At 45.3% G+C, this 12,292-nt stretch overlaps 1 protein-coding gene across 4 annotated transcripts in view; it reads right to left on the bottom strand.

Annotated features, from left to right (window-relative positions):
* Nucleotides 1-12,292, bottom strand: part of TNC (tenascin C) — a 73,735-nt gene that overhangs the window by 47,126 nt on the left and 14,317 nt on the right. For all 4 annotated transcript variants that reach the window (XM_051807866.1, XM_051807867.1, XM_051807868.1 and 1 more), the window contains exon 2: nt 829-1,421. In XM_051807866.1, the coding sequence (XP_051663826.1) occupies nt 829-1,291 (463 nt within the window). In that variant the 5' untranslated portion in view covers nt 1,292-1,421. The remainder of the gene's footprint in view (nt 1-828; nt 1,422-12,292) is intronic.

Here is a 12,292-nt window from a genome sequence, read left to right as displayed (position 1 = left end):
ATATAATTTCCAGAATCACCAAAGTTTTTGAAAGACACTATCTCTTTTTTTCTCCAGCGAGATTTGTTTTACTGGGAATCCCTTAATGCCAGGGAAGAGCCCCTGCCAACTGCTTGGTAAATGAGCATGCTGGATTCCTCCTCCCATCTCAAAATCCTCTTTCCACTGACTGAGCAGCTTTCCTGACCACTTCATTAGGGAATACACCATGAAATGTTACTCATCCATTCACTCCAGAACATAAAAAGCCAGACAACAGTCAGTATCAGCAGCTGTGAGAGCAGCTCTGTGCTCAGAGGGACATCACTCCCGAGAAGACCTGTGTTTCCTCTCCTGTATGACCAGACTTTTCCCTCAGTTTAAAAACCAGCTGGACAGACACCTTTTTTCCCACTTCTCTAACTATTTGTGCTTGTCTGCTGCCTTATGTCCTGCTGTATTTTTATTGGTCTCTAATAAAGAAAACTTGGAAAGGAAGATGGTTACATTGGCAGCTTCCTCAAGGGGACAAAACCTGGAGCCAAGAGCTTGGACTGTGTGAGTTTTAATCTCGACTCAGGCTGTCACCGTGCCCAAGTGCTGTCCATGCTCAGTGCCACAGCTACAAAGTGTCCCAGGCCAACTTCTGACCCACAGATCCACAAACCCGTGAAACTGTGAATGAATGTTCCCTGCACGCGGGCCAAACACATTCCCAGTTTTGATTATGTTTCAAATTTAACAGGTTGACTTGCGCTCATTCTTTAAACAGATTTGAGTGTCTACTCTAAACAACTTGGACAGCCAGCACGAGAGTTTCCCCAAGAGCAGCTCCCCGGCCTGCCTTACCTTCTGCTGCCTGGGAATTGGGACAGCATCCAGCGCCGCTGGCACACTGCTCCCGGAGGGAGGATACCAGCCCCTCCAGCTCCTCTAGTCTGCTCAGCAGATCCTTAATGTCTGGGGCAGCTGCACAGCCGCAGGCCCGCCGGGGAATGTTAATCCGGTGCGTGAAGACGATCTGGTTCCCCTCGTTCACCGTGTGCTCCTCGGAATTCCGGACCGGCTCGATTTCCGCCTTCAGGTCCGTGTCGCCGCTCGCCGCGTCCAGGTCCACGGAGCAGAGGGAGCCCACGGGCAGCTTGATGTTGTAGACGTGGTTAAAAACCACGGGCTGGTTGTCCTCTGGCAGGGTCACGTTGAGCCCGGTCTCCCGCTTGTGCCGGATGATTCTCTTGATGAGCCCCCCCCTGACGTGCTGGCACAGCAGAGCGAGGATGGCACAGGCCAAAACCCGGCTGGGCAGTGCCATGGCGCTGCTCGGGTCCTGTTTCCAGCTGGGAGAGTCTTATGTCTGTTTGGCCTTTGTAATCTGGAGCAGAAATTGGAGAGCCACTTCAAGCCGAGCTGGGTATCCTTTTCTTTGCTGGCACACTTGGTCCCTAAAGGAAGAAGGAACAGTGTAAGGGGTGAACCACAGCCACACCACCCAACCTGTGACACTGCTCATGTGCTGCACCCTTGGAGAACAGGGCTGAGGTGCTGCCCAGTGTACCACCCAAGCTCCCCCAAGCTGCTGAGCTTGCTCTTATATATATAATAACAGTAGTTTATATATAATAACCTGGTTTTCCAGCATCTCAGTGTGGTTGTGAACAAAACATCACCAGACATGGAGAAAACTACTGTTATATCAGGTTTAGAACACATTGAGTGGATTACAGAAGGTTTAACTGCCTCAAGCAGAAGACCAAGGTGAAGAAGCCTGCTGAGCCTCATCTCCATTCAAAATACTACTGTCAGACTGTGGTAGGTAAAATAAATATATGTTCTGTTATGATACAACTAATGTTAAATCCTGCATTTGCTTCACTGCTTGAAGGCTGCTGGAGGCTGGATCATGTGAGAAACTCAAGTCGTTGTCAAAAGGTTTATCAACACCACAAAGCTCATTCCATCCCTTTTTAATGTGCTTTAAATGACAGCAATTGCTTGGGAATCTGAGCTCCAGGCCTTGTAGCCCAATAATAACTTTTGCTACCCTGATTATTTATGTACAGCATGAAGGCAAATGGATCTCTCTGGAGAGCTCTGCAGGCTGAAGGTTCTGGTGTCAGTTTAGCAGACAGGCAGTGAGACATAAGAAGAAGAGACTCCACCAAGGGAGACACACAACAGAAACAGCAATAAAAATGCATGTGTGGAAATGTCTTTTCAGTAGCCAACACACCTTTTCTCTAGGCAACATTTCCCACTGCCTGATCTTTCCTCAGCTGTGCCACAACCTGCTTATGGTCACAAGCTGGCTGGGCTGTACAGCTCTGCCTGAAACCCATTCCTTTCATTAGCTTCAATCTTTCCTCTTCCTCCTCAGCCTGTTCATGTTCCTTTTAAATGGAATGAGCCAAGGGAGCAGAAATACATCCACTGACTTCCATGCAGGATCAGCCCTTCAGCACGTAGAGCGAGAACCCCGAGCAGCAAACGGACTGACTGAACAAGCACACCTAATAAATGTCATCCCAGCATTTGTTTTCCTTCCCATTCCCAGCAAAACTTGGTTAAATGGTCAGGCCAGTGACTGTAAGGTAGTGAAATGCCAGTAATGGGGGAAACAGCAGTTTATTCTCTATATAGCCCTGATTTGATGATAATTCATTTGTCAGATGAGAGACCAGCTTCTCCCACCCTTCTGCTTCCTCCAAAGCATAGAGATCATTTTTCCCATGCTGCCCCAGCTGCTTTTGTGGGAGAATGACAACAATACATCAGACACTTCACTGAAATCGGTGTTTTTTGTAGACAGTGCTGAGCTCACAAAGAGCAAACTTCACCCCTTTTTACTGGGGAATAAATCAGAAGTAAACAAGCAGCAGGGAAGGCTTTTTTCTTGACATGGAAAAGTATTCAGCTTTAAGCTATTTCTAACACTTACCCCATTTGCTCAAATATGTCTGCAAGCCCTGTCTGCACCAGAAGAGATCACAAGGTTGTTAATAAAGAATAACAGAGACAGACATGGCCCAGGTCTCGTTTGCGACTCAGGCCAATCTCTAAATTGGGTTGCCAGCTCATGAAACATGTTCAGGGCTGTATTTGAAGTGGGATTTTACTCTCAAAACGCTCCCACTCGGGGTTTGCAGATTGATTGCCATGAAATGGGATTCCATGTGCTCAAGACAAGGTCATGCAGCAAAAATGGGTGCCTAACCCCCGAGCAGGGGACAGGCTGCTTGGCAGATGGATCACCAATGGAGAGTGGAACAAACTGGAAGCAGCTCTGCATCTAATTCTCACTGAATTTTAGTGAGAGTTGAGCATCGATTTCCTTATGGCTTTTGTAAATCCCAACCTACAAGAATATGGGCCTTGCCCAAACCAAGAAAAGGGATTGCACTTTTTCCTGCCGACCGGTGTGTTTACAGATCACTTAATGGTGGCACAAACTGTTATTTCAGCCTGGAAAATGAAGAAACTGCTTCATGCAAGTCATGCCCTGACACTATTACCTTTGCTACTGATGAAAGCCACAGGAACACCAGGATTTTTCCTGGATACTCCCTGCATTAGAGGCAGCCAAACCTCTCAGCTTACAGATGATACTGGAAGACTTAATGTCTCTTGGCTGACATCCTTTTGGAGTTTATGAAGAAGCATTGTGGTGGTCTAGAGGCAGCATTCCATGTCTGCCCTGTGACCTCTGTGTTGTGACACCTCCTGTGATGTCTGAGCTAATCCACCCAGATCAGGTGTTTCTCATCCGACCTGCCAAGGACCCAGCAGGATCAGCTGAGCTCCACTCCTGGATCTGACATCTACAAAACAAGGCAGCTTCAGGCAATTATTTATACATTAGCCATAATTTTGGCTGGAAGAACAAAGATGACAACCTTCTTTCCAACCCCAATTCCTCAAGCACATCTAAACAACAGCTCGGGCCACAATGGACCACCCTGGAGCAGGTCCTGGAGAGAAATGGAAGCCACAGCAACTGTCAGGCTCTGTTATTCCTTCATTTTCCCTCACCTTCCTTTCAGAACAGCCCATGTAGATTGTATTTTAAACCTCTCTATATTTTCTTTGTAGACATCAGCTGCTGGATAATTTACAGGCACATAAAAGCCTTTGAGCAAGGGTTTGCAAAAGATGACCCTTCTCAGCATGAGTTTGGCCTTGTAGGATATAAGAGGAGCTGGGTGAGGTCTGTACCACATCTCTCAGGTATGTTGAGAGGTTTGGATGACCAGGAATGTGTCAGTTTTTTACAGGCAGTTTGTCTAAGACAGGATATTACTCATCCTAATGATCTGTGCCCCTCATGCCACCCTGACTACAACCCAACTGCTTCAAAAAGCTTGGCAGTGACTGTGTGGCTGGTCTGCAAAATGTTCAGCTTGTCATGCAGAACAATAAAGTCTCGAGCTCATGTTCTTCCCATCTGGTCATTGGCATCTCCCCACAGCCATCACCCTCCTTGGGCAACACTTCTGTCTTGCTCTCTCCTGCTCCCTGAGGCACAACCACAATATAAAGAAGAACAAAAGGTGCTGTGGCCTCTCACACATCTGAGATTTCCTGACTTCCTGCAGGGCTGAATTTTGCAGGCCTGTCACTTAATAGTTGCTTATGGGCACCAGGTAAAAAAAAATAGACCCCAGAGTGTATCTCTTGGATGCACCAGTTGACATTGTACTTTCAAGTTCTACTTCTTTTTTTTTTTTTTTAAATTAAAATTAAAATTACATTTTAAATCTTCTTCAGAGTACACAAACCTAAGGAGTGGTATATCTGACACAGATGCTCGGGACAGAGGTGTCAGGCTCTCCCTGATAAATATTTCCATATCAATGTGACATGGAAAGAGGATGTTTGGCAATGGCTCAGCCACTGAGGTATTGGAAGTTTGGAAGCTCTGCAGGGAGAGCTGGATTCAAGTTCAAGTCAGAAAAGTATGAAGATAACACACATATTTTCATTGCAGTCTCCTCTCAGTCCTGGCTGGCTCAGAGTATGTTATTCTTCAATTTAGACTTTCTTTGGACTATTAAAAATTAGAGACTTTGAATTGAGAAGCAAATCATGGCATCCCTGCAGCAGCTGGGGCAGAAGGAGACTCAGGCAAAAAAAATTTCCTTGTATAGACACTAAATGTAAAAGTGAGATGTAACCAAAGAGAAGGAAAATACTGTTTCAGGAAAACACTCCTTAAAAACTTGATCAGTGGCTAGTAATACTCTTAATAATATGTGGTGGGAATAAGATGGCCTGTCAATAGCACAAAGGGAAGGAATAATTTTCATTTCCACTGCAGCCCTTTCATCTGAGGATCTGAAAACATGTCAGAGTCTGGCTGTCAAAAGCTGCAAAAATGTTATTAAAAAGGGTTATTTCTTTGTTCAGACATTCCCCCTTCCCCTTGGCCTCCTCCTGGCATCAGAACTTTTTAAAGACCTTCCCGTTTAATTTGAAATTTGTTTCTTAATAGGAAATTTTTAATCAATCCTAAAAAAAAAAAAAAACAACCCTCCAGTAATTCTGACTCCTGGGGAATATTAAGCAAAGGTAATGTGTGAATATTTTCCTTCCCCTGAAGACATATTTACTGGAAACCAGCAGGTGTGAGAAACTAAATTAACGTCTGCATAGCTGAGAGTCCTGGTGTAGCACTTTAGTCTGTCCTGAATATTGAGGAGTGGCAGAGCTGGGAGATGATTTCTGGGTATGTGGAGTGATAAATATGCAGATGAGAGCCCTGTGCAATTTTAATCAAAACAGATTGCAGCAATGAAGAAATGGAGGTGTTAAAGAGGATCTCAGCTGTCCTTCTCAAACGAGGCAGAAGGCTGATTAGATTTGCTCAGACACCCTCTACATGTCATGACTTGGAAATTAGACTAAAAAGAGAGAGGAAAAAAGGAAACAATTCCTCTCTAAGCAGATACTTCCAACATTACAGCAGGAGGGGATCAAATATTGTCAGCACATATTGGATTCGAGCACATCTTGTGTAAAATCTGCATAAAATAGCAACGGGCTGGATTGTGACAGAGAGGAAAACTCAGCTGGAGAAGAGCCAGGGCCCTCCCTGGAGAACACAACGAGGAGCACTTTGAGGTTTGTGAATTGCTGCCCCCAAAATAGTTTTCTGTGATCTGGTAACTGAAGGAACTTCAGAGTTTCCACCAAGGCTTGATCTGCCCATCTGCTCCCTCCAGCCTGGGGAGCCCAGCAAAGCACGTGTGTCGTGGTATCACAGCCCTCCTCTCTTTATCCCCTGCCATACACACAAAAGGGCCACAGCAGGGATGAGATCTGACCTGGAATACTCTCTCCCTGCAGAATTGGTGCATTTGCTACAAGGAACACAAGCAGTGCCCTTACAGAGGATTAATAAATTAAAACCGTCTGCCAAAGTGCGTTTTTACAAGGCAAGGCTTCAAAAGATGCAACCTTTTAAAGCAAAAGTGCTCGTGTGGCTTTACCAGGAGCATGTGATTCCTGAGGCTCCGGGCACCTTCTCCAGCAAAAATGGATTAAGTCTGAAGTAAATTGAAATGTTCTCAAAGAAAGAATCTGGGGGGGTGGCCCTGAAAGTTTGGACATGGCAGGACAAAAACACCAACAGTTCTGACTTTGTCGTCTTTCACTGCTGTTTCCACACATTCATAACTGCACAAAATCATTTTCTTTCCATTCCCAATTCCAGCAGGGCAAAGGAATCAGCAGGGATACTCAGTGTAGGTCAAACTACATTAAATCACAGCGGAGAGCAGAAATTCATAACAGTCCTAAACCATCAGTCCTGAATCTTTTCAGCAGAAATGATCAAAGCCAGACTGTGGCCTTATTTTCCCCCCCTTCTTTATTTACATTGTATTCATTCTAAGGAGAGGAATTTTAAGGCAGCTTGAATTCAGAGTAATTCAGAAAAATCCATTGTGTTCCCCGAGGCTCCCAGAGAACACGTGTGTAAAGAAGTGTTGGAATTGTTTCACCCTAATTAGACACCATGGATATGAAATAAAGGCCCTTAGGGTGGGAAGCTCCAAAGGGAAATTTTCATAATTCAGAGATTTTCTTCGAAGTCTTAAATTCATGAAGAGGTGAAATGAGGGTCACAACTTTCAAAGAAGACAGAAAGAAGGTGATTACCTTCTTCCAACAGATACAGTGCAGTGTGACAAGCAGGAATCCACCCAGTTGCACTGGGAAGACTCACCTCTGATCTACAGTCAAACAACTTCACTTCCACCTCCATGGCCAGGTCATAATGGAAAAACATCCTGCAAATACTCTGCAGTTTTCTAGATGAGAAATCCCCCATCTGGAAATCCCACAAACAACTTAGGATCCAGACTGGGTGACCCTCCTTTAATAAATAGCAAAATGCAAAGGCACTGATTTAAAAGACTTCGCCACCTCACCCTGCTCCAGATTTGCAAACTGAACCTGCTGCTGGAAGTCAAAAAGACAGAGAAACATTAACCAAAATAATCTTGTTGTCTGTGGAAGTCCAATGCAGTGAAAAAGAGGGGGAAAGCACCCTCTGGAACAACTGCATGGAGAAAGAGGCAGAGAGGAAACAACTGGGAAGGAAGATTTAGAACTTCTGTTTAACTACAGAAGGAGGAATTCTCAAGGTACAAGTTACACAAATCCACTTGCTGTCACAGAAGTGACTCAGTGATGCCCACAGCCCCAGAGCAAGAGCTCCACGGTATCCACATGTGCTGGAGAAGTGGCAAAGAGCCCCTTCTTCAAAAGATTTTGTAATTGTAGTGGACAAACAATAGTGGAGCCATTCCTCCACTTCAAATTTGGAAAACTGAGACATGGAGAGCCTGGCACTGAGTCACAAGCTCGCAGGAGCCCGTGCCTTTAGGCAGAGGTATTTTACCCACTGCAAGGCTGAGGAAGCTGGTCCAGCTTTGCTGAGTCCCACCACAGCAGTTCAAACCCCAGCACCTCCCAGAAGGCATTTATAGCACTTCCAGCAGCAGACTTTCCTCTGGATGTGTCTGCCTTTATGACTTCAATCCCTTCTGTTCCGGGGCAGACTGGCAGTTTGTGTTTGATGTGGGATGGAAGCCCCTGGAGCCACCTGTGTTTCATCTGCTGCTGGCACTGCACATTTGGGAGCTGCCCTTCCTGGGCCTGAGAACAATCACAGCTGAGGGCACTCTGAGTGCAGAGAAGGGAACTGGTTTGCACAGTGAACTCATGATTGATTTCTCAGCTGTCACAGATTAGAGTTTTCCAGCCCAGATTGCATCCATCACCCATTCCAAAGGCCTTACCCATGCCACTGGAATTAGTAATGAAAACAAAAGAAGTTTTAGATCTCAAATGAACCCTACGAGAGATCTTGGTGGTCACTAGAACTGTGATCACATTTATCCCTCAGACCCTTTCAAAGAGCAGCAATTAAAACAAATCCATGGATATTTTTTGCCCCATCCAGCCCCTGAGGTCCTGCATTAAACATCACTCAGCTGAGCCTGAACTCTTCACTCCAGCTCAGTTTTCATCTTTGGCTTCAGCTCTTAGATGATATTCCTGCTTTGGAGAAAGTGGATAATTTCTGGTTCACAGATCCTACTGTACATCATCTTTAAATAAAACCATTTGGATGCATTTTAGCCTCCACCCATCCTACCTTGGCTGAAAAGCAGCACATACACGGGGCTTTGCCAAGGCTGTTTTGGAAGGAATTTTAATTAATTGCTTTGTGTACAATTTAGAATTTAGCAAAGGCTCATATTTCAAAGCCATCAGCATGACAGTGCCACAAAGGGGAAGGAGAAATAACCCACTGAAGCCAACATCCATAAAAATGTGAAAGAGCTATGGTAAATTCTGAATGATAAGCATAAAAGGAGACCCATGAGAGACTAAACCTTCTGTTGTACAGTGACTATTTTGAGTTAAATTAGCATGATTATTCCATTATAAACGACTTTGTTTCAGAAATTTTGTGCTCTTAGCCATGGAAAATCTCTCCAGGTCTATCCTTGTTCAGGATCTCAGGGAGAGAACAGACCTTTCCAAGCTAAACAATGAGTTTGGCTGTTTTTCAAAGCAGAGTAAAAGTTCAGGGATCAGAGGTGGTCTTCTCCCAGTATCAGTAACACCTTTGATCAATGGAGTATTAAATATAATGAGCAAATCTCATGAATCAAATGAAAAATTAAGTCAGCTGGCAGAGATACAACTGGGAGAAAATGACTGCTGAAAACATGCAATAATTAAACAGAAGTGAAAAACAGATTATGTGACGAGGGGCCTGCAATAACAGGATATTGAGCTCAGCAAACAAGAGGTGCCTTCCAGTTCCTGTGTCCTACAGGCTCTTTTGATTTATGTTTCTTAGGAATTACCTGGCTGCTGATGAGAAAAACAAAGAAATTCTGCCTGAGCATAGCATTACTGTTGCTGTTCCATCAGGAGCAGAGGGGCAAGAGCTCACAGGAGAACCAGGAGTGTGGGAATGGCACCGTGCTGGCACCTGTGGGATCTGGGATCACCCCTCAGTTCTGACATTACAGCCCAGCCCGTTATCACCCTGATTTCTAACAAGTCTATGGGAGATTTTCACCCTAAACAAAGTACAAATAACCAAACTAAACTTCCTATTTCTTTTTATGCTTCCAGTAGTTTCTCTAGAGAGAGATTCTTTAGCTCACCCCTGTGAAAATGCTTTCCTTGCTCTCAATTTTTCTGCTCAAATTCTATGATCTTCATACTACAAGTTGTATCTTCATGCTTTTCTACAGTACCTGTATTAGAGGAAGACCCAAGTGTGTTAAACAAGAGGAGCCAAGTGGCTACAGCTCTTAATAAGGTTTAATCACAGTCACCTTCTAATCAGGCCACAGGCTGACAGGGTTGATGGTGAAGAACAAGGATTTCCAACATGTGTTGTTCCATCAACAGGTATCACAAGTGTTGTGCAGAATTCACATTTACAGGATCAACCCCTGAGGAAGTGGCATCTGCTAAATCCTAGGAAATCCCAGTTTCTCCTGGCCTGTGTCAGAGCCTTGCAGCTATTTAGGCAGTTGTTTAAATGAGAAGCATCCAACATGACACTAGGTAAGTTACATATATCCAACCATCCTCAGGAAGAGACCCACCCTAAAAACAGGAATCAAAAGCTCTGAATTCATTTTTGCTACACCAGGATTAATAAAATTACCCAAGTTATAAAGGAATGAAGGTAATTGCTGAGTGACTTAGATGTGTAATGCAGAGTTAATCAGACCATGTTCATAATGTGCTGTTTAATCTTTCATGTAATTTACTGCTAAATGTGCTTAATCAGAAATAAATACATGCTACATCTCAGTGGGAGCTGCAGATGTGTCTCCTTCCAGCATGGTTATGAGATCCTGGCTGTGGATAATGTGAATTATATTGAATGCATGTCCAGCTTGGGATTTGACAGTTAATTTTAGTTAATTCTACTTCAAGAACTGCAGGAGCTTTTCCTGCATTAAAAGGTCTCTGCTGCTATACCTTGTCCAGCAAAAGTGTGCCAGGGTGGGAAGAAACACAGTCTCAGTAAAAATTATGTTTTGACACCCAAACTGAGATCTCCAAGCTGGAAACCCACCAAATTCCCAAGAAGTTCCTACTACAGGGATACCCTGAGGAAAATAATGCTGTCCTATGTTTGGTGCTGAGAGCATCCAGACAATAAAATGGTGTCACTTCTTAGATATCAGGGAGGGATTTGTGCCTCTCCTGGCAAAGGGTTGCTTTGGGGAGTGCTGTGTGTGACCCCACGAGCTTTCCCAGAATCAGCTCCAGCTCCCAAGGCTGTGAGCACCCAACAAAACCCAGGCAGGCAGTGGGAGCTGGGAGTGAACACCAGTCCTGCTCCACACCAGCAAACCTGTGCCAACACATCCTCCTCTTCATCCCAAGGGCCATAAAAGCTATGCCTTGACACCCCAAACTGAGATCTCTGAGCTGGAAACCCACCAATTTCCCGGGAAGTTCCTACCACAGGGATACCCTGAGGAAAATTATGCTGTCCTATGTTTGGTGCTAGAGGCCCTGAGAGCATCCAGACAATAAAATGGTGTCACTTAGATATCAGGGAGGAATTTGTGCCTCTCCTGGCAAAGGGTTGCTTTGGGGAGTGCTGTGTGTGACCCCATGAGCTTTCCCAGAATCAGCTCCAGCTCCCAAGGCTCTGAGCACCCAATAAAACCCAGGCAGGCAGTGGGAGCTGGGAGTGAACACCAGCCCTGCTCCATGACTGCAAACCTGTGCCAGAGCTGGCCAACACATCCTCCTCTTCATCCCAAGGGCCGTAAAAACTGTGTCTTGACACCCAAACTGAGATGTCCAAGCTGGAATTCACCAACTTCCCGAGAAGTGCCTACCACAGGGATATCCTGAGGATATTGATGCTATCCAGTATTAGGTGCTAGAGGCCCTCAGAGCACCAAGACAACCCAATGGTGGCACTTCTTATACCTTAGGGAGGGATTTGTGCCCTCTCCTGGCAAAGGGTTAGTTTTGGGAGCCCCCCAGGCATTCGCAGAGTCAGCTCCCAGCTCTCAGCACCCAACAAAACCCGGGCAGACAATGGGAGCTGGGAGTGAAAACCAGCCCTGCTCCACGACTGCAAAGCTGTGCCAGGGCTGGCTGGTGCCAGGAGGGCAATGGCCCAAAGGCAGGGCCAGCCAGCAGCTTTTGAGGCTGTTTGGGACCAGGAAAAGCTGCCTCTTGTGCTGAATTTCCATCCGTGTTTAATCCCAGCGACCGAGGAAGACGTTGGCAAAGCATATGGAGGTGGATAAAGGCCTTTGCTGCCAACAGAGCCCAACATTTATTTTGGGTGTGCTGTGGAGTCTGAATTCATGTGATAGAGTAATCCTGGGGATGAGGTCATGTGTTCCCTGAAGGGCCCTCTTTGTACCCCGGGTTAGTTAGCAACGCTTTTTCTCTTATCAAGCATCTGATTAAACTCACAAAGAAGGGGCTCTAAAAAACAGTCTCAAGGCAGAATTGAGAAGTGAATAAATACATTGGGTTTGGGGTTTTTTTTTCCCCCTCTTTCATTTTTCCCCACAGGAAAAGGGGAGAGGAATAAGATGGGAAAGGGGCACAAAAAAGGGGTTCATTGTTCTCAGATGACAGGCAAAAGTCTTCATCTCTTTTCAAATTTTCTACAGAGCCCAACCCCGGGGCAGGGACCAGTTATCCACATCCATGGGGCAGATATCACCTTGGAGGACCACAGTGTACTCTCCAAATAGCACAATCCTCCTAAAAGCCATCCCATGCCTCTCACTGCTGGAGA

Source organism: Manacus candei, unplaced genomic scaffold (assembly GCF_025592945.1).
Source record: "Manacus candei isolate 608988 ecotype Guabito, Panama unplaced genomic scaffold, ASM2559294v1 h1tg000071l, whole genome shotgun sequence".
Taxonomy (NCBI): Eukaryota; Metazoa; Chordata; class Aves; order Passeriformes; family Pipridae; genus Manacus; species Manacus candei.
Note: the sequence above shows the minus strand (reverse complement) of the source record. Positions and strands in the feature narration are given on the sequence as shown.